Source organism: Cynoglossus semilaevis, chromosome Z (genome assembly GCF_000523025.1).
Source record: "Cynoglossus semilaevis isolate Cse_v1.0 chromosome Z, Cse_v1.0, whole genome shotgun sequence".
In the NCBI taxonomy this organism is placed as follows: Eukaryota; Metazoa; Chordata; class Actinopteri; order Pleuronectiformes; family Cynoglossidae; genus Cynoglossus; species Cynoglossus semilaevis.
This window is the reverse complement of record NC_024328.1, coordinates 5,016,856-5,038,365: the sequence shown is the minus strand read 5'-3', so window position 1 is coordinate 5,038,365 and position 21,510 is coordinate 5,016,856. Positions and strand designations below refer to the sequence as shown.

At 37.6% G+C, this 21,510-nt stretch overlaps 1 protein-coding gene across 2 annotated transcripts; it reads right to left on the bottom strand.

Annotated features, from left to right (window-relative positions):
• Positions 1 to 1,987: 1,987 nt before the first annotated feature.
• Positions 1,988 to 19,391, bottom strand: zgc:162952 (dual specificity testis-specific protein kinase 1-like). Of its 2 annotated transcripts, NM_001319819.1 has the most exon segments (11): positions 1,988 to 2,547; positions 2,792 to 2,878; positions 2,991 to 3,074; positions 3,939 to 4,112; positions 6,534 to 6,683; positions 6,790 to 6,838; positions 8,235 to 8,356; positions 8,813 to 8,995; positions 8,997 to 9,009; positions 18,584 to 18,656; positions 19,236 to 19,390. In NM_001319819.1, coding segments are annotated over 8 exon segments (996 nt in total). In that variant the 5' UTR covers positions 8,997 to 9,009; positions 18,584 to 18,656; positions 19,236 to 19,390; the 3' UTR covers positions 1,988 to 2,400.
• Between the last annotated feature and the right edge of the window lie 2,119 nt (positions 19,392 to 21,510).

Genomic DNA, 21,510 nt, shown 5'->3' with positions numbered 1-21,510 from the left:
TTTAGGACCAGTCCCAGTCCAGTACGGATTTAATATTATCCTGTTACAAGATATTCAATTCCATCACTGCCTTGTTTCCATGCCTAAAAAGTCCAACCCATCAAAACTCTGTGTTTTCTGTGGTGGTGAAACTTTAGAACAATACCAGGCATGAACAACAACAGAGCAGACATGAATCAGAATTAGCAACAAAGACACAAGTATCAGCATAAGACCCAAAAACACGACCCAAAAACACAACCCCACCAAGACAAAGTGAGGGAGAGAGGTTTATATACCCAGGACACCAGATGACACCAGTGAGACTGATGACAGAGACACAAGTGAGTGTGATGACACTGATTACACAGCAGGACTGTGTCTGGGATGAATCCCCTGCTGCTAAATGTTGACCAGAACAAAGAGATGGTCTCTGATAATATTGTTTTACAGATTAAAATAAACATTGAACTGAAACCTAAAATATCCTCCTAACAACCCATTAAACTGGGCATATTGTGTATAAAATAATGAATTTAAAATTAACAAGCTGTTAAAGAGTAAGACAAAGGTTACACACTGAGCCTATTTTTTCTCTGTTATTTAACATTGTTTTACTTTTGATTTATTTTAAAACATATATTGTCTTGATGAAGTTTTTCCCTTGTGATTTTACACTTTTTGGGATCAATGAAGTACATCCATCCATCAATCCATCCCTGTGTCTTATTAATATATAATTACCATATGTGGAGTAACAGATACATTGAAGTTATATTAACAGGTACAAATTAGCTACAGCTAAACGTTTACAAAAACAAAGTATAAATGGGTTAGTTAATCGTGTAGAAAAAAGCGGACAGAAAAATAGCCAAACACATACACAAATAAATACAGTTTTTTTATTTAATTCTCTTTAAATAAGACTGAACAAAAAAACCCAAACAAACAGAAGAGCGATGAATGAATGAAGAGTTCCAGAACTTGTTTGGTGCTTTAATGTCACACAGTAAGTCAGTGTGTGTGTGTGTGTGTGTTTGGTCCTTGAATTAGAGATTTTTCCAGCTGATTATGCTGAAAAGCGTTGCTTCAAAGAGAAAATTAACATCAGCAGCCTCTCAGAGGAGACAGTGATGAGGAGCCCAGACATGAAAAACAGCTTTTTGTCCACTGTCACTGTGTCTCATGTTGGACGCAGATAAAACACCTTTGAACAGATGAAAACACGACATAACTCAATTTACAGTTAAGAAGTAAATAAAACATGTTTATCGTGTAGAACTATTACATTTAAAAATACATTATATAGTATATATATATATATATATATATATATGATCTTTTTGAGATTCTGATGATTTTGAAGACAAATAATTAAGGAGTCATTAAAAGAAAACAATGTAACCCAGTTATGAACTATGACATTTTTTTTTTAAATTTATGAATTTTGCTGGATATTTTCAAAACAATGAAATTAGTTCAAATGATAATATTCAAAGCAACATAAACAGTTTGTGTATATTTATTTCAGTAAAATTAGCAATATTTTTATATTTAAAGTTGTTTCATTTAACGTATCAGCATTTTTATTTAAGAAAAGCTTTGTCATATGTTTTGTTTATTTTATTAGTAAAACGATTCTCTAGTTATTTTTCATCTGTAAATCACAAATACCATTTTTGACTCAATGTATTCTGTTTCAGAATCAAGAATTTTACAATGAATTTGTTTCAATAAAACAATCACAGAGACCAAACAGTTGTTCGTAGCACAGTGAAAACCCAGACCAATCAGAGAATCATCCATACTCTGAACTTCAGTTCAAACAAGACAGATGAAATTACGGCATAAATATAACATTAACAAAATGAGACCATAAAAACTGACTATTTACATTTACTGTGAATGTAACGGCAATGTAATAAAGAAAGGAAAGATGAAAAGGTTACAACTTCAGATACAGAAAAAAAAAACACTAAGAAATATTAAGCAAAAGAAGATGAAACTGTTTTTTGGAAAATAAGACTTCTTGAAGAAAGCAACAGAGCGTAAAGAAAATAAGGAAGTACAAGAAAAAAATATCCTTGTTATTTTAATTAGTGTGAACCTCCATGTGAACTCCAGTGTGTTCTGGATGCATGAACTACAAGAGTGGAGCTAAGATGAGAGACAGGGGGAAATAAGGTAAATAAAGAGGAGGTTCTGTCTGAAACTGTTATATATTTGTACACCTGCTCAGTGATGACACACAGAGAGAAGCAGCCAAGGAGGAGAGCGATCCAGAGAGGGGGGCTTTACCTCATCGGCTACCCTGTGCTGTGAATAAGTCAGTTTCCTGTCCAGAAGTGTGACCTAAACATCTCAACCCTGGGGTCTGGGGGAAGCTGAAGAGGAGGAGGTAAACTCCTGACTTGGGTGAGCTCAAGTGGTGGTCAGATCAGGTTTGGGTGGAGGTGGTGGAAGTGAAGAAGGAGGAGGAGGAGGAGGAAAAGGCAGCTCAAGGCTCTCAGCCACTTCTCCCAGTTCATCCAGCAGCTCAGTGAAGGCTGGTCTCCTGAAAGACTCCAGCTGAAGTGAGAGAACACAGAAAATGTGATTCATAATCATCTGTGTTTAAAGTGGAAGACGTTTTTACTATTGTGTTGTACAATTGTACTGTGTCATACTGTGTATGTGACAAATTAAACTCTTGTATTTTGAACAATCAGGTCACACAACATGTAGACCACATTCATTTATAATTGCTAACAAATTCCCAAATTGAACGTGATCAGATTACTCTGGATCCAGCTGACAATACTGATCCACCTACCATACAGCAGTTGGCTGCCAGGTCCAGGAGACGCTGAGGACAATCACTGACCAGCTCTCTGAACATCTTCACGTCCAGACAATAGTCCTGGAACACAGTTCAACTTTGGTCACTTTGGTTTCAAATGTCTAAAGAGTTCTTACATAATGTTGTTCAAACTCAGTTTGAACGAGTGTGTTCCGTAACTTGGTTTCTGTACCTTTGTTCTGGGAAGAATCTCTGGATCTGCAGGAATTCTAGCCAGGATTTCACAGAGCACAATACCGAAGGAGAAGACGTCCACCTGAGACGGGTGAGAGAGGAGGAGTTTGTTTACAATCACATCACACAGATCTACTAATTAATAGTTTACGCAAAAAGAAATATTTAGAAAGAAATATTAATTAATAAGTTTGGCCTTAAGTTTGAGGATGCTTTTTTGTCTTTTTACAGCTGCAGTTTAGTCAGTGTTGTTCAGACCAGAGCACAGATAATTCATCACATTTTCACTGTGTTTCTGTAAGGTGATAACAACTTACATTTGTTTTAATATTAACTGAAGAAATCGATGGTAAAATATTATAAACAGTTAGATAAACAAATAATATTACTACAGTGTATCATTATTATGTAACAGAAACACAGTAATATTTAAAATATTTCTTGTAAATCTCAACTTTTCAGTATCTTGACATTAGTGAAGGCTAGTGATTTTTTTAATAGTCGTGATAATAACACCTTAACAGACACCTGCAGACAAGTTAATGTGTGTGTCCACAAAATCATATTTAAGTACTGCAGTGGCCACAAACTGACTTTGGCTAAATTTACTTCACTCTTTTTTTCCTGTTGAATAATAGCAGCATACGCTAATACTTAGCCATGATATGCTGTCAGTGGTTGGACAAGATGACGCTCATACAAGACTGTCCTCAAAGACAGGTAGCAACCAACTTCCAAAATAAGGATAAAGGTGTAAACTCACGATATAACCATACTCGTCGTCAATTAATTAAAAAGCTAATACGATCTGACACCTTTATTTTTCAAGCCCAGATCAATAGGCAATACTGTTAAACACATTTCATAACATACACAATGGTAACGCTAGAGAACACGTCAAGATTGTGTACGACTGTATCTGACGTTCTGAGTTTATCTTCGCCACCTTGCGGTCGTAGGGTTCTCCTCGCAGCATCTCTGGTGCCATCCAAAACGCCGAGCCCACCAACGACAGTTTCCTGCCCGTGTCTTTGACCGGCAGCTCCACCACCTCTCTGGCCAGACCAAAGTCCGTCACCAGGGCCTCATGTGCCCGAGACGTCACCCTGATCAGACAGTTCTGACAGGAGAGAGAGGGAGAGAGAGACAGAGAGAGAAAGAGAGAGAGAGACAACCAGAAAGGCAGATAAAATAACAATGATATAATATCTGACTGTGTGGAGCAGATGGCAGTGTTGGACAACATTACGGTAACAGTCACTTCTTGAGAAGAAAAAAAACCATATAAAAATATCTTCTTTGTCAGAGGATCATATAATGTCAGGACTGGAAGTTCCTTCACTCTGGGATTTAAACTTCAACTGCAGCATTAACTATTATTGTTGCACACTATAAAAAATGTATAATTTTAGTGTAAATATAAAATATTGTACTGATCTACTGATATGTTTCTGCTCTGCTCCTAACGAGTTCATCTTTTTCTTTGTGTGCATCAGACAGATTCTCTTTCTCTCTTCAGTCTGTCCTTCCAGTTATCAGTAAACTGAATACAGTCTGCTGTCAGCACCTTTCAGTCCACTGAATAATTCACTGCCAAGGTGAGTCTACAACTCTTTCTCTGTCTCTCTGTCTGTGTTTGTCAGCCTGTGAGGGGTGAGGAGGACGATGGTTGTGATGAAAATGAGGGGGTGAAGTGAAAGACAAAAAAAACACAAACTGTTAGAGCAGCAGCTCTCTGATGTGAATGCCATTTTTTTTTCAGGTTGACTAAGCATTTAATAGAAGATAATGATGTCTAGACATGAACAATGTTGTTTAAGGAATTTTTTAAAAAGAAAAACAGCAGAAAATTATTTTTATAATGATGTTTTTTGATGCAAAAACAATCACCAATAAAACAAATGTATTATATATATATATAACGACAATGATAACCACAATAAATAGGAATCATTGACTTTGCCAAATGTATGTCCTAGAAAATAAAATAGATTTGTCTCTGTGATGACTCATTACTTGAAAAAAAAAAAAAAGAGAGAGCGAGAGAAAAAACCAAGCCAGAAGTGACTGTTCTCCCTGAAATAAGCCTTTGGTCCACGATTCCAGCTCTGCTGCCTGTTAGTGTTCACAGTTACTGAACCAGAACCACAACGGCAGGAGTCATTCAGAACGCCTAAAGGGACCAGGCTGTAAGTTTAACTTAATTTCATCTTTATTTAAAATTTAAATTAAAAAAGGCAAACAAGACAAATGTGGCTTATGAACCTGGACCATACAAAGATATTGACTCGACTTGATCTTGTGTGTGTTTGTTTATTGAAACCTGTATATAGGTTACAGGTTACATATAAGGAGACATTGTTTTCAATTTAAATGTGTAGTAGTATAAAAGCATTATTTCTTAATATTATTTAAATTTTTTATTATTCAAATTTATTCATAGTTTCAGTGGTATGCTGCCAAACAAGGAAAGGAAAGTGAACTCCTTGTCATTGTGACACAGCTCATCACTGCACACAACCAAATGTGACCTCTGCTTTTAACCCATCACCAACGTGTGACCAACAGTGGGCAGCTTTAAGGGGAGCAGTGAGTGGGGACGGTGCCATGCTGTGGTAACTTGGCAGCTGGTGGACTCGAACCTGAAACCTTCCAGACGCAAGTCCGCTTCCTTAACCAGTAAGCCACCACTGCCCCAGTTTGTTCTAAAACAACGTCTGTGATCGGAGCTGCCTATATAACACTGCCTTCATGTTCATTACGTAGTCACTGAAAGCAAACCCTCAAGTACTGGTGATCATACTTGGTCACGACTAGTATACAGATGAAAGAATTCGTACTTGGTGTTTCGTGTTGGTATCAATAATTGTTTTCGTGATGACCCTTAGCTATGTTTCACCACAGGGAGTGAGGACAGGAACAGGATCTGAAGGAATGTGTCGGACTCAGGCTGCTGCTTATATGTTAATATCACAAAAAAACAAACAAACAGTGAAGTTAGTCAGAGATATGAACTCCTGTCCAGCCTACATAAGCTGTTTTTCAAAGATATTTCCAGGGAACAGACGACAGATTTCACAGCCCTGACGGTGAGAAACTGCTCAATCAGAACCACCTACATCACTTTAGTCAGACTGCTGTGTCATCCAGGTTAATTTGGCCAAAGCAGTTAAATCCAGAGCGACTGGACCAATTTGGCTTCTGAAAGGCTAATCACCTCTGGTGACTGCTGAGAAAATTCAGAGCCTTTGCGCGGCTGAATACCCCATAACTAGTAGCCTGCCCTCCTTCATTCTATCTTAGCTGTAACTCCTTTTTCTGTACTGAAGCGTTCAACGTTGAACTTCTGTCTCTTTGGCATATTTAATCTCTCCCAAACCGACCAACCAATCAGGTCAAGAACTGACTTGGGAAAATTAGCTACAGACACGAGACAACAACACCATACGTTTTTTCCAGTACTATTACTGTCTTTAACAAACCAAGACAGTGCAGTAGTTCTTTTCATGACTGCTATTTTCTGAAGTTCTGTTCTGTCTACCTTGGAGTTGAGATCTCTGTGGTAAATGTTTTTGTAGTGCAGGTAGATCATTCCTCTGCTGATGTCACAGGCCAGGTCCACCTTCTCTCTCCAGCTCAACGGAACATCTTTCCTGGCCAGCAGCTCCTCCAGACAGCCTCCGTTTACGTACTGAAACAGTCAGCAGATGATCAGTGGCAGTGACAGAGCCAAATGTACTGGACCAGGTTAGCATGTGTTGTTTGTAAAACCAGAAAGAGTGGAATAAAGATCTCACCTCTAAGATTGGGTAGAGTTTGTCATCTTTAACACAGATTCCCAGGTATCTGGAATTCAAGAGATCATTTTAGTAATTACAATATTTATAATTTAAAGAAAAGAAAAATGTTTATTGGTAGGGAAAATAGGTCAAAGGAACATGATTGTTGTTAGAACAGAAAATGTACAAACATTAAATAGGAAACCCTAGTCTTAAATCAAAGTATAACGTTTTAATTTATATAAATGTGGTAAAGAAATCGATTGATTTCATAACTGATACTTACTAGTTCGTAAATACTTGTAGCTACAAAATTAGGGTGTTTTAATAATTTCAGGTATAACTAACATGTTTATTTCTGATTGTTTTCTGATTATTATATATTATATATTTCATAATACTCTCAGTGTAAACATTGTTCTGGTGTTTTATCTTTATTTAACTGGCTTTGCTGTTGCTACTGGTTTATGACATTATATTGATATTCATGTAACACATTGTTGTGGGGGAACATATTATGGTAAGGATGTAAAAATTAATTGAAATGCATGTTGATTAAAATAATTTAAAAAAAAAAGAATCGCAATGCATCGTGAGCAGTGGGTTGTGTTATCTATAAAAGTCAGACTACACACTGTCAGGTCTGGCTGCCTTCCCTCCTTCCTGTGTCTGCTGTGTAATCAGTGTCACCTCACTCACCTGTGTCTCTGTCATCAGTCTCACTGGTGTCACCTGGTGTCCTGAGTCTATATACCTCTCTGCCTCAATCTCAGTCTTGGTCAGGTCTTTGTTCTCTCTGTGTGTGTGTGTGCGTGCTAAGGTGATGTTCTGTGATTTAAGTCGATGTTCACGTTGTCTTCCTGTTTACCCTCAGCTTTTGTTTTGTTTTCTGCCTGGTGTGAGAATCCAGTCAGAGGATGTTTTTTAAGTTTTGTATTCTGAATAAGTGTCCTGCATCTGAAGAGACTCTCCCTCGTGCTGCATTCAAGTCCTGTCTGCTCACACTCGTGGCACAATATACTCCAGTGCAGTAAATGGCGGTATGTTTGTGAGTGACCTGCTATTAAATCAAAATGTCTCATCACTACATGACCTGTGTGACATTCAAGTGTTCAAACAGAGTGTAGAAAGATGCTTGGAGTCATTGTAAATCAGCTGTGTGGTGACATTCTGAACTGAAACCCAGTGTCTCTTATTAATGTTATTATTTAAGATGTAAAACTATTTCAGTGTCCAGTACACAAGACTATTTCAGTTAGTAATGATATTTTGTGTATTTCCTACAAATAAATTATCATTGTATTTGGTCAAATAGTTTGCAGCTCATTTTGTTTCAAAAATCAAAGAAATCTTGATAATCATACTGGGAAGGGAAACAAAGTGTATCGTTACACCCCTGTAATATAGACCCAACAATAAAGCTTTAGGGAGCAGAACCATGAGCAGAAAGCAGGTACTGGTACCTGACGATGTTGGGGTGAGAGAGTTTCTGCAGCAGACTTATCTCTCGCACGATGCTGTCCTGGTCCACATCATTTTTATAGATCTTGACCACCATCACCTTCCGACTGGTGCTGTGCATCACCTGAAGTGTGTCAGTAAAATGATCAGTGGCTGAGGCTTTGATAACAGTGAATACTTTCACACCAGGACATTTACCAGTTCAAGTCCTTCTCAACCATTCTGCCCAATGTTGTGATTTTTAGTCATTTCTTGCCAAACTCAATATTTTTGGCAAAAATTCAGATGTTTGGAGCTACATTTTGTCTAGTATTTTTTTTTCCAAGTTACTGAAAGTTTTCAGCTCACTTATCACTCCTACAAAAAACCCTCAATCTATAAACCCACCTCTGATCTGTCAGTGAACTTTGTTAAGTATCCAGATGGAGATGGTTCTGCACCCACACAGTCTACAAAGCTAGTGGGACAATCATGGAATGACTGGAATGTCCCAATTAGTGTCTGACACAAAGGCAGCTTTGACAACAGCTCACACGTACCGTAGGCCGGCAGAGAACATGCGAGAGATCAGTGGAGATACCTTATAGACCTTGGAGAAGAAGCCACTACCGATCAGCTCCGCAGTGAAGTTTTCCCAGAATTCAAGCTTACGGACCGCAGTGCGGAGCTTCTGCCATCGGTCTACGTTGTACTGGTACTGGTCTGAAGATTCCCCATACAGGGTGGGACTGGTTGGCTCTGAGGACACGTCCACATCACACATTCTGGAGATGTCCACTGGGAGAAAAAATACAAACACAGGTTACAGTAAAACAAAACAAAATATTCTTCAAAGTATTTTTAAAAGGATGTTTGAGAGAAGCTGAAATATAGTTCAAATATTTCAAAAATATTGTTACCAACAGTAATTTTACAAAATCAAAAAAGGTTGCAAAATGGTTACTATTTAGTCATGACTGTGTTTGCCAAGAAACTTCAAAAGAAACAAACTCAAGGCCCGTGGGTCAAATGCGGCCCACCAAATCATTTTCTGTGGCCCATGATAGCTTAAAAAGCATTTAACTGCCTGCTTTCGTACTGCTGAGCTGCTTAACTTGATACATTATTTATTAATACACAGAGCAATGTACAATAAAGTTGAATTAATAATAATAAATTGCAGAAACGTGTATTAATACATTACTGAGTAGTTGCAGCTTTAGAGACTTGCAGTTACAACTGGCCCTCCAAGGGGAACTGTTGTGCTAATGTGGCCCCCAGCCTAAAATAAGTTTGACAAGTTAGTCCAGGATATAGTGAATTTATCCAAAATTGAATCAAATATTACACAAAGTATAATAGTGATGAAAAAAAAATTGAAAAAAAGGCAGAAAAAATACTATGCTAAACCAGAAACAATAACTAGCGTGTGTAATAAATTAAATAAATACATTTGTGAAGCAATAAATAAAAAGTACACAAAACAAGTGCAGCTCATTTGCCATAAAACTTAGGACACACATACAAATAACGAGAAAAATTAATATAATTCAATTCATACTCAAATGTCCGTCACTGTGTTTAACATTAAAACACTGACTCCATAACCTGACGATAAATGAAAGATTTGGAAAAAGGTTCTTTAAAGATTCCCATTAGAACACTGAGTGTTTGGCAAAGGGGCTGAAGAAAGAGTGACATTTACACTGAGATGAGAATAAGAGACGGCTCTTCACAAAAGACAAACAAAGAGAGTGAATAATGATCTGAGGGTAAATATAGAAACAGGAGCCGGGGGACATTGAAGAGTGGTCAGTGAAGTGGGCAGCCAATATAACACAACACAACTGTCAATATATATATATTCACGGAAGCACAGACTACTTTGGTGATGATCAACTACGTGGTTCACAAACTGAACAAACTTTCTTAGTTCAAACGTGGACCAAGGCACAGAGAAGGATTGGGTCTGAGGATGTTCCCATTCACTACCTTACTGGGTGAGAAAAAGGTTCTGACATAATGTTGTTGCCTGTTTATTAGAAGCTTACGGTATAGAGGCTTTGACATACTGGAAAGCAACAGAGTTAAGGGTGGTGTTGTTTGTTTGTTTTTAATTTGCATGGGTTTTGAACAGTATGGCCTTCATGGCCAGTGTCATACAGCAGTGTATCTGTTGTTGGTGCAGAGCTGTTTCATGTTCCCGACAGAGAGGGTGATCCTGACCCAGATCCTGCCACAGACTATCAGACTGACATCACTGAAGGTCAGAGCTGCAGATTTCACTGAAAACCCAAGCACTACCGCTCTCTCTCTTTGTGTCCCACTCTCTCTCTCTCTCTTTCAGTGACGTTGGTGTAAAGCACACGCTGACACTATAAACAATCAACAGCATTTTTTTCTACCAAGCTAAGCTAAACCAACTGTAGCTTCTCAGGCTGTGTGTCCTTGTGCTGCTCAATATTCACAGTTTACACTTTTAGATTACATCAGTGAAGAAAATGGTTCAAAGTAATTTCAAACTATAACTTACAGTGTGATTAAAAGCCAAGAAGTAACCGCAGAGATGTTACATTAAAGTTAACAAAAAGGTTAGCTTAGTACTTCACCATTAAACATCATTATCATTAGATAAATAAACCAGTGCTTCATTAGGATTTTTTTTTATGTTTCTGATTGACACGTGGAGCAGTGTCCCTGAATATGGTAATATCATTTGGCAGTCTGAAAGAGCAAGCTTGTGAAATGCAACGTCGTGATTGGAATAGCAACAAATGGGGCCGGTCTTTTTGTTGTCAGCCTTTGTTTGCAGGAGGCACAGCTATAGGTTGGTCCAGCCTGGTATGAGGGAGAAATGACATGAAGCTGTGGTGAAAGGACCTGGCTTGTTACAGAGAGACTGCTGGTTCAAATCCTACCATGACTGAGTTGTGGAAGTGGTGGCTTAGTGGTAAAGGAAGCGGCCTTGGGTCTGGAGGGTTTCAGGTTCTAGTCCCCCAGCTGCCAAGTTACCACTGAGGTGCTCTGAGCATGACACCGTCCCCACTCACTGCTCCCCTTAAAGCTGCCCACTGTTGGTCACACGTTGGTGATGGGTTAAAAGCAGAGGTCACATTTGGTTGTGTGCAGTGGTGAGCTCTGTCACAATGACAAGGAGTTCACTTTCCTTTCCTTCTCTTGTGTTGAGAAAGAACTTCTCAGATGACTAACTGTTCCCCACAGGTGGTCTACATGCAGAAGACAAATTTGATTGTGCGATCACTTTACGAGTCTAGTTGTACAGTGACCTATCAGGCTGTGTTTATTTTAACACAACTATGTGTGAACGTTGCACAGTCATCGTGCAAGAAATACATTGAAAAACATTATGTGTGAAGACCAGTCACAGACAGTTTCACGGACAGTTTGTGACCGTTCTCCAACCGAAGACACAACATTAAAAGACACACTGCAGTTTCCTGTCACTGATAATCAGGAATGTTTGACGGTAAAGAAATGAACGTTCACAAGGCAGTGTGATCTCTCCTGACATTCCTTCTTTGAAAAACCACCAGTGTGAGTCTGAACCTGATCACACACAGTTGTGATGTTAGCTTCAACCTCATGTCCTTATTAGACTGTGAAAAGACATGTTGGAACAGTATCATCCCTGTTGTGAGCGACACACTGACGGAAATGTAAAATGTGTTGTTTGTGTAAGTGTTCAGCCATCTTATCACCAAGGGCGACTGGAGTGGTTTGGTTTCTTAAAGACGTTTCACCTATCTACCACATCCTAAAGAAACTAAACCAGTCCAGATGGCCTCAATATAACTGTGTATTGCTGAGCATAATGCTGAACCAGAAAATTCAATTGTTTTCCAGGGTTAAATATTAAATTTATTTAAAAATGTCCAGTTTCTGATTCAGCTTCATAGCATTTTAAAAATGCGGTGGAACCAGATGGTATTCATTTTAGGTAAAAAAGCACAGACATTGTCTTAGTCATGAGGTTTTAGATTGATCTAATTTATCCAAGATAGGAAGGTTTCTATGACAACAAAAATAATTGGAATACTCTGTATACTCTAAAACCACCTGCTTTGGTTAACATTTTGTATGGATTTTACTTCCCTCTTCAGCTCAACAGACGTGTGTTTTTCCCACTGCAGATCTAACAGTGGTGAAAAATAAAAGAGACCCTGGCATTTTCTAAGGGAGCAGGAGTCACGTCATGGTTGAGTTGAAGGTTTTGACTCACTGATGTTTTCACACCGAGCCAGAATGACATTAGTCTCGCAGGGTTACAGGAAAAGGCTGTGTTTCTCAGAACTGATAAAAGGTGTTAATGAACCTGACATGTTCAACAAGACTGTTCATCAAAGCAGTGACTGACAAGTTCACTGTCTGACAGACTTATTCTTAATCAAAATATGAGACAAGTTAGTGATCTATCACTGCCTGGATAAATCAAGTCAAATATCTTTTCTCTTATTTTCGAAGCCTGCAAAAGGATTTTGGAAGTAATAACACCAACTGACCACAACAGGCAGCAGAAGGCTGTAATACATTTTTGTAATTCTGGGCAGAGTGGGAGAGAATTAGTACCTTATAAAACCACACTTCAGAATCTCAGAGTGTGAGTGACTTCAGATGTGGAGTATGTAGCAGACCAGTCGGGCTGGCCGCTTCTTTGGTCATAACATTTCTGGCTGTAATTACATTGATCACCTCAAACCACAAGCTATAAAATCCTGCAGGAAATTTCCAGAGCAAAACAAAAACAAACAAAAAAAAAAAACACAACTCTTGGCCCTGGTGAAAACCAAGGTGACAGACTAGGATCAGGACTTCAGGGTCTGACTGAGGCCTGGCTGCAGCATCAAACATAACTGTGGTTTGCAGTGCCGTCAGTCACAGCTGAGTGTGGATGATGCAAAAACTGCTGATAAGCCAATAGTACTGCAGTAAAAAATTAACAAAGGTGAGAATATTTATGGACATCACTGCAGTTAGTCATTGAACTGATGTTTTTTAATATTTCATCAATATTAAAACCACTGTAATTAAAACAAAACAGCTATGTTGTATTCTGTAGTTTTTATATATTTTTCAAGTTATAATCTGATACTTATTTTAAATAGAACATTTTAAATAGTTTGTCCGGTGGCTCATAGCTAAGTTTCTAATCTCTTTAGACATGGTTATATCTAACCTTTAGATTTATTTTGGCTGAAGTAACTTTTTGTCTATTTTTGAGTTTAACTATTATATGTTCTGGGACTTTACACTTCTCTAATACTCACATATTATAAGTTAATAAGTTCTATTTTGGGAACGTTTTTTGCTTTTCTGCTTTTTACTTTTTTGCGTTTTTAAGACACCTTTATGCTAACTCTTAGTCTTACTTTAGGTGTCTACTTTTTCACCTTGTTTTAAAACTCTTTTTCCACATAAAGTGAAACCATACTTAGTTCATTGTTTGACCCCTAAAAAGCTTGACAAAGTTATGTGACCAGTGGTCTAGCATCAGAGGTTTATATTTGAGCAATACAGGCGTAGGGATATAAACACAGCATTATATCTGTTGTTGCTAAAACAGTTCTATATTTCTCATTGTGATTCCTGTGCCATCCACTACCTTGACAGTGTTACTCATTCGTGTGACAGCATTGAACTGAGCTCAGAGCCTCAGGCTGATGTCCAGCACAGAGTGTGAGAAGATCCACAGCAGATCAATCACTTTTGTATGTATTTTCCACTAATGGAACATGGACGGGTCAACAGTACCAACACAAACACTCTTCTGTTGCAATGGTCAGACCTTTTTAAGTGGATTTTTAGTTAATGACCGAAGCCTGACATGGAGACTGCCAATGACTGAGTAAAAGCTAAAGGAATCAGCAGTCACTAACACTGATGTGAGAACCAGACTGGACTGTAAGGTTCCACTGTCTTTAAATTAGGGACATTCTGAAGTATTTTAGGACAGTTTGAACAGGTTCTTTATTAACTTTGAGATTTATTTTATGTTGGATATCATTATGCCTGACATTTTCTTATACTTTGTCTAAATTGGCTCAAAAATATTTCCATGTTTTTATTTAATTTTTTGGAACGCTTGTGTTATTATTGCTAATTGGTAACATTCAGTTTATTATTGCCAAATGCTTACATTTATCTATATTTTAACTCAAAAAAAAACATTTAATAAGTTCTGTAATAAGAAAAAAATGTCTCAGATTTAACCATTTCTTTTCTTTTTAAGCGCGGACCAGTTATTGAAAAGTTGTGAGAAAAATTTCTGATCTGCTGGAACAATCTGTGGTCACTCAGCCTGAGGAGGAGAAACATTAGACATTTCTTCTTGAGTTCCTGGTGCTCCACTGACCTCAGTCATTATCTAGATTGACCTGCTGCAGCTCTGGTTACAGTTTACGTTTGTTTTGTTTGTTTTTTTTATACTTTGCTATATTTTGTCATCTAACTCAACCGTGTGTCAACAACGATGAAACTGCAGAAATGTGTTTGTATCAAATACATGTTTCTCCTCCGTACGTGCTCCTCCCTGTGGTTGAGCGTATGACCACATACGAAAAGATTTTATCCTCAAATGCTCAGGAAACCAGTTTCCGGACATAAAAGGAAGTAATAAACGTGTCTTGAGGTTTTTAAAACTTCTACCTACTTCTTATGTTTCGATTAATATTGGACGACACCTCAAAATCACCGTGGATTCATCACAGTGATCAGCAGCTGGCGAGATAGCAAACAGCTGCAGCTGCATTTTCAGATGATCATTAATAATATCTTCTGAGTGTTTAGCTCATTAGATTATTTTAACACATGGACAGAAGGTATGTGCAAACTAGTGCAACAACTGGTTCCAGCAGCAACTTTCTGTCCACAGAGTTACTCTGGTGGTTTCCATGTTGGCCATTACCCTCATGACAGTGTCCACTTTGATTATGGCCAACGTTAAGTTTTCTCCCCTCACCATCCACTCTGGAGCTTCAGGAAATGTGAGCTCTTAACTGTCTGAACCTCAGTGGCTTAATCTGAGGCTAATGGCAGGTTAGCGTAGATCTGAGTGGGTCCAGGAGCAAAGACAAATATACAAGAGGTTTTGGTTGGTGAAAAGAAACAGTGTTAAATAACTATGTTAATGTATCATTGACATAAACTCTGCCATCACAGCCTGCTAATCATCGTCATCATCTTCAATCTGCTCCTGTCTGTTGTTCCAGCTCTTTTTCTTTCGTATTTGACCTCTAATTGTAAATCTGTCAGTGTTTGTTTGTTCGTTGTTCCCAAGTTTATTACTCAGCCAGTTAAAACGCTGCTCCAGGGGCTGGTGGTTAGCCACCAATGCACTTCCCCTTCCGTCACACCAGTAACAACCACTGCAGTCCTGCTCACCAGACTTTGTCGCTGCCGCTTCCCTAAGGGCCCTGCTCAGACACTGGCACTGTTAGTTTTTTCCTAGTCTGTTCCACTGCATTTCTGACTGAGGTCTGACTGTCTATGATTAAAGGATTCCATATACATTTATATTTATATATAAACGCATCTTCAATGTGTCTGTAAAGGGATTCTGTGTCACAGTCAATCCTGCATCTCTTACATTTTAGAATTATTGATACTCTAAAACAGATCAGTACATTTGTAAATAGGCCAACTTTATCAGTTAATTATGACTTATCGACAAACTTCATCTATTTGTTTCTAAACACGAACTCAGTTGGAAACACAAGCTTATAACACTCCCCAAAAAAGTTGGGAAGAACACAAAGTAAGCGTGAAAACGTCAGTTAAGTAAATTCAAGGAGGCTTCTCACTTGAAAAAGTCGAGAACAAGAAGTAGTTATAGTTCACCGGTTTGCTTTAAACTCTGTGAGAGATTTATCTATGGGTTAAAAAAATGCAATTTTTACTAAGTTGGCATGTAGGGTCTTTTCCAGACGCACTTTTGTTCATCCTTTGGCTGGGTTTGAGACTTATACTCAGGTGCGACTTATATATATTAAAATATATAATTTCAGATGTTCATTATTTTCACACTGACAGACGCTAAGACACCGGAGCGACTTATAGTCCAGACAATACGGTATCGTTAATTGTGTTTCTATGATGGACAGAGATACATAGAGTCAGGACCATGTTTTTAAATCCTTTTCATCTGCGGTAAAAACTCTGTTCAATTGCCTGGAACAGCTACATCTATAATTAATTTTACTGATTTTCAGCAAGACGATGGCAGTGACAGACTGGCCTGCCAGCAGTCCAGACTTTTCTTTGTCTTTTATAAACATTTGTAATGTAGAAGAAGCCAACAACAGGAACAGTTTCAACAGCAAGAGTTCCCCTCAGTAGCTCAACCAGAATCTTTACCATAGCCTGGAAACATCTACATTGTAACTGTATATTCACTGAGGCCTCTGTGGTACATGTGACACAGGAAACCACATACTGCATTTACTCAAAGGTTCATCTGCTGGAGAGCTGCAGGGAGAACGTACAGCTGTTCTCCTCCCTGGCCTCTTCAACATTTACCATTTGTTCCTGATCAACTGGTCTCAACGTCCATTCATATGCTGATGAAATACATAACTAACCAACAGACCCTTCATGCCACGTGTCTAGGCAACAACTCTTCTGTACGAGATTAGAAAAAAAAGAAGGTTCAATCTTTGATCTTCGAAGCCAAATTTAATGAAGCCAGGATTGTACCTATGCAAAAATGTATGTAATTCATCAAAAATAATGTAATGCTTAAAAAAACTTTCCATTGTTGTTATTGTTAAAGAACTGACTGATGCAGTCCCTCAGCCACTGCTACCTACAGGTGCAAAATTTAATTATTTTTTTTGCAGCCCTCTAGGTCATCATTTCACAAGACTGGGTCGCGACCCCCAGGTGGGTCGCAAGAGATGTTTTTTTTGGGTCGTCTCACATCATGTTTCCCAGGAGTTTACGAATAATGTCTATTGACTTGGGTTGTGAAGTTTTGAGACTTTTAAAATATGAGTCCCCGGAAAAAATGTTTGGGAAACACTGCTCTAGGTGGCATTGGCAGCCCGAGTTCTGGCCACAGCCCTATGGTTAAGAATCACTGCATTAAAAACATCTTCAAAGTTTATATGTTCTTAACTATCTAAAACTAAATCTAACTAAAAGTTGTGCTGTCTTTTTGTTTTAAAAGTTGTGTTTTGAGAATAAATACATTTGTTTGTGAAAGTGCAACATAGAAGCATGTTTTTAGACAGGAAGCCCAGGATGTCAGAGGGAAACCTGCCTGACATTAAGACTTGATGAGCCATCAACACTTCTTCAGGCAAGAAATAGGAAGACTGTGAATCACTGTGTGACGTTCACATGGTTCTGAAGACACTTAGTCAGCCAGACCCTTCCTACTCACACACACACACACACACACACACACACACACACACACACAGTTTTTTCTTAAAAGCTCTACTTATGAAACATAATCGCACTGAAAACCTGTCACATGTTTCCACACACAGAAGCCGCTCACCTTACAGAAACTATAGCCTCTAAAACAGGAGCCTTTGTACACAGTACTCTGTATGAATACTATATGAATATTATTCTGGTTGTACTTATATTTTCCCAGCACAAACTAATAATGGCTGTGTCCTTGACAGTTATTGGTGAAGAAAACATCCGTGTGTGTAGACAACACGTCCCTAATAAACACTGTTTTTACTGGTTACAGACAGAGCAAATATGAACTTTGTCGCTCGGTAACTAAGCTTCTCAGGAATGTGACATCAATGGCAGTGCGAAGGTAAACAAAAGGTGACAGATTAGACATGGACTGACTTGTTTAAAAAATAAATAGATATCTCTATAAAAAATTATTACAAATGTTTTAGATCGTTATTGGGTCAATGCCGTCAGTGCTAACTTTTGACATATCGTAACATATATTATTATAATTACAATAATATTATAATTTGCTACTAAAAAAAATCAAAATTGTATAATGTTGTTTTTTTAAATAGTTTTACTATAAAGAGTGACTCTTTTCATCACGTTTTATTGGAAATATTTTTGGGGTCAAATATAACACATAACATTAGTATTTTTTGCTCATCAATTATTGTTTAATATATAGCAACAGTAAGATTAACCCTTAGATATGATCTTTTTTTTAATTTTCCCAAAATATTTCTATATGCATAAAGGCTACATTTTGGTTATTTTTGACAAACTATTTCTTAAATATTTATAGTTTTTGGTCACCTTAGGTACTTTCTGATACATATTCATATTCACCAGACAAGAAAAGTTTAGCGAAAAAAACACGACTCTGTCTGCTGTGACAGGACAGTGTGAATCAGCAGTGTGAACATCAGTCAATACTTACTCCAGTGATTTAACACATTATTCATGTGCATCCTGCAGATGATGGAACAAACAGAGAGGACTGTGAGCAGATGCTGAAGAGGGATGACACACACATTCACAACAACAACTAAAGATTAGTAAAAAACAATATCGTTTTTGGACATTTGGATGCTGCATTTCCTTTATTTTGTTGCCTCTTGCCTCTTTTTAGCTACAACTTGATAACTTGTAATACAGTCTTTTTATTAGTAAATATTTGACTATTATTTTAAATATTCACTGCTACTTAAAGTGGATCCTTATGTTTAATACACATAGTATTTACACATATTTGTGTTTGGCTTTTTACTGCTTTATATTCGTTGTAAAAATATGTCCGTGTGCGCTACAAAAGCAGAGCTACACATTTTCATGACATTATTAAATCAATTCAAGTGACGAAAATTCTAAAACATGGAATTCCAAATTCCCTATAATATTGGAATTACATCATGGTCTTGTCAGTGTCTGCATTTTCTCTCAAATATGTTATTTGTATTATAGATATAACGACATTTGGCAGAAATTAACAAAGTACACTTTACTTTCGTGTCTGTTGTAACACATTAGCATAGTTTCTGTCCACTGATCATCTTGTGTCGAAACATGAGGCAAAAGTAGGATCTACTCACCTGAGTTGAGTTGAGAGGACTGTGGGTAAAGAAATACTTGATCTTTACGCAGCAACGTCCCTCTTCGTTATCCTCCTCCTCCTCCTCCCCATGTCTCAGTGCAGCTCAGATTGCATTCAGAAACATATGCTGCCGCTGCTGAGACTGGGGGCTGCAAAAGTGTGCGCAGTCGCATGTTTGCAGGTTGTCTGGGCAGCGGCTTCACAGCACTCAGTCTCCGCCCACTTCACCGACCGAGGTGGAACAGCAGTCTCCAGAAGCTTTTTCAAGCTTAAATGTTGGTCTTTTGTTGTCTTCTACTGTTTTCAGTCACAACAATTTTGGCCGTTCATATCATCGCACAATTTGTGCGTTATACACACACACACACACATATATATACACACATATAATAAAGACTTGTGTGCAGTGACGTATGTATAAAACACATTTAACTTTAAAAAGAAATGGGATTTCAAAGAAGTAAGAATAAAACAACGAAATGGAATAACCTGTTGAAATTAAATACACATAAAACAAATTATTTTTCTTTATATATATATATTAATATAATTAAAAACAGCCATGCATTTATTATTTCTTTTTTATTCTGGACAGACACCATCATAACATCATCGTGCATAGTAATAATAATAACATTACAGTCTCTAAATAAAAAAGCTACATACATAATCACTGAAAATGTTTCTTTTTCAGCTGATGTACAATTAACAGTTTTAAGTCACTTAATTATTAGTTAATTCTGGTGCAAAAAAACCCCCAACAACCACCCGCCCCCGACACCCGTGCAAAAATAGCAGCTTTACCGGTTTCTTTCAATGCCATACCATGATTTATTAGAAGGCACACACTGCCACCTAGTGGTCTTCACATATCACCGCAACATACAGTATATGGTCTACAATCGAAGACAACAAGTTAAAGGCAACTTTTGACATTAAATTTCGAGAAAAACATACAATCTCTTTGGTCATAAAATAGATCGTGGAGAATAGATAAACAGGCAGAATAAACTCTGATTGAACTCCACGATCATTTACACACAGACAGACAGTTAAATAAAAAATACACACATTCCAATGTCGTTCTGCATTCGTGTATATACCAGAGCAGTGGTTCTGAAACTTTTTCTACTCTGTACCTCCAGAGAAAACCTTGATCTCTCTGAGTACCACCATGATGACCAACATTAGAATATAGCAGCATGGGCCTTCACTATTAGCTTCCACCACAGAGGAGAGAGGTTTAGAAATGTTTAGAAAGATGTTCATGTTTAAATGTTGTATTAATTGTACATAGAATGTTTCAGATTTACCTAATTGAAAATGTAAATGTGAAAATATTAATTTCCCCTGCATAACACTAGAGAGCGCTCGCATACCCACAGTTTGAGAAACACTGTACTAGAGGTAACTGAAGCCACCAGGCACAAAGGCTGAATAAAAGTCCAAAGGGTAAGTTGTACGTTTTAAATAGCCATCTCTGGTAACTATGTTCTATTCTAACAACTTTGAGGTCACACACTGGCGCAATCATTCATTTAAAATTGATTACAATTACAATAATTACAATAATAGTCTTTTGGGAGTAGTTATTAACCAAACAACATTACTAAGAGCATTGGCAAAAAGTTATTGTAAGTAAAAAAGCTTATACACAGTTTAATCAAGATTTGCACTACTTTGCAGAGATGAATGTGCAAGTACACACAAAGTGAGTCGAACTTACTGACAAATCAAAACAGATTTTGTTTTTACAAAAGTATGCATTTAAAAAGCATTAGGCTGCAAACTGTCCCATGTGGTAAGCCCGAGGTCAGACATTTGTACAGCAAAGGCTTGTTTCAAACAATAAGTATTAGAACATTCAGCTAAATAATGGCTTATTTCCTTTCAGGATGGTGGAAGTGTTTTAAACTTGGTTGTGAGAGATTTTATTGAGAAATCAACAGTAATCTCAATAAGTGCATCATAGAGTCCTGATGAACTAAACTTCTGCTCAGATGTGCAAAATATAAGGAAAATCTTTAAGTAAAAGTTTAAACAACATTTGTTTACTCTCCGACACCAAAGGTCAGAGAAAAAGGCAATTTCTTGTCTTGTCGGGGCAAGGGAGCTGCAGATATACTACTGTCTTCATCAGCAATAAGACAGTAGTATATCTGCAGCATATCAGATGGTATCTTGTGATTTTGTGTTTACATTCATTTTTAAGATGGCCCTCAATAATTCAAGCTGACCTATAAAGGTAACTGATACTAAAACACTTGATGTCC

Bases quoted from the DNA above. Each gene is read 5' to 3' on its own strand.
- zgc:162952 (XM_008335888.3), bottom strand. From the start codon at position 8,995: ATGTGTGATGTGGACGTGTCCTCAGAGCCAACCAGTCCCACCCTGTAT. The intron at 6,684-6,789 runs GTGAGATCTTTA...TGACTGTTTCAG, and splicing joins AACTCTACCCAATCTTAGAG to TACGTAAACGGAGGCTGTCT. The intron at 4,113-6,533 runs GTAGACAGAACA...CTCTCCTGTCAG, and splicing joins ACAGAGATCTCAACTCCAAG to AACTGTCTGATCAGGGTGAC.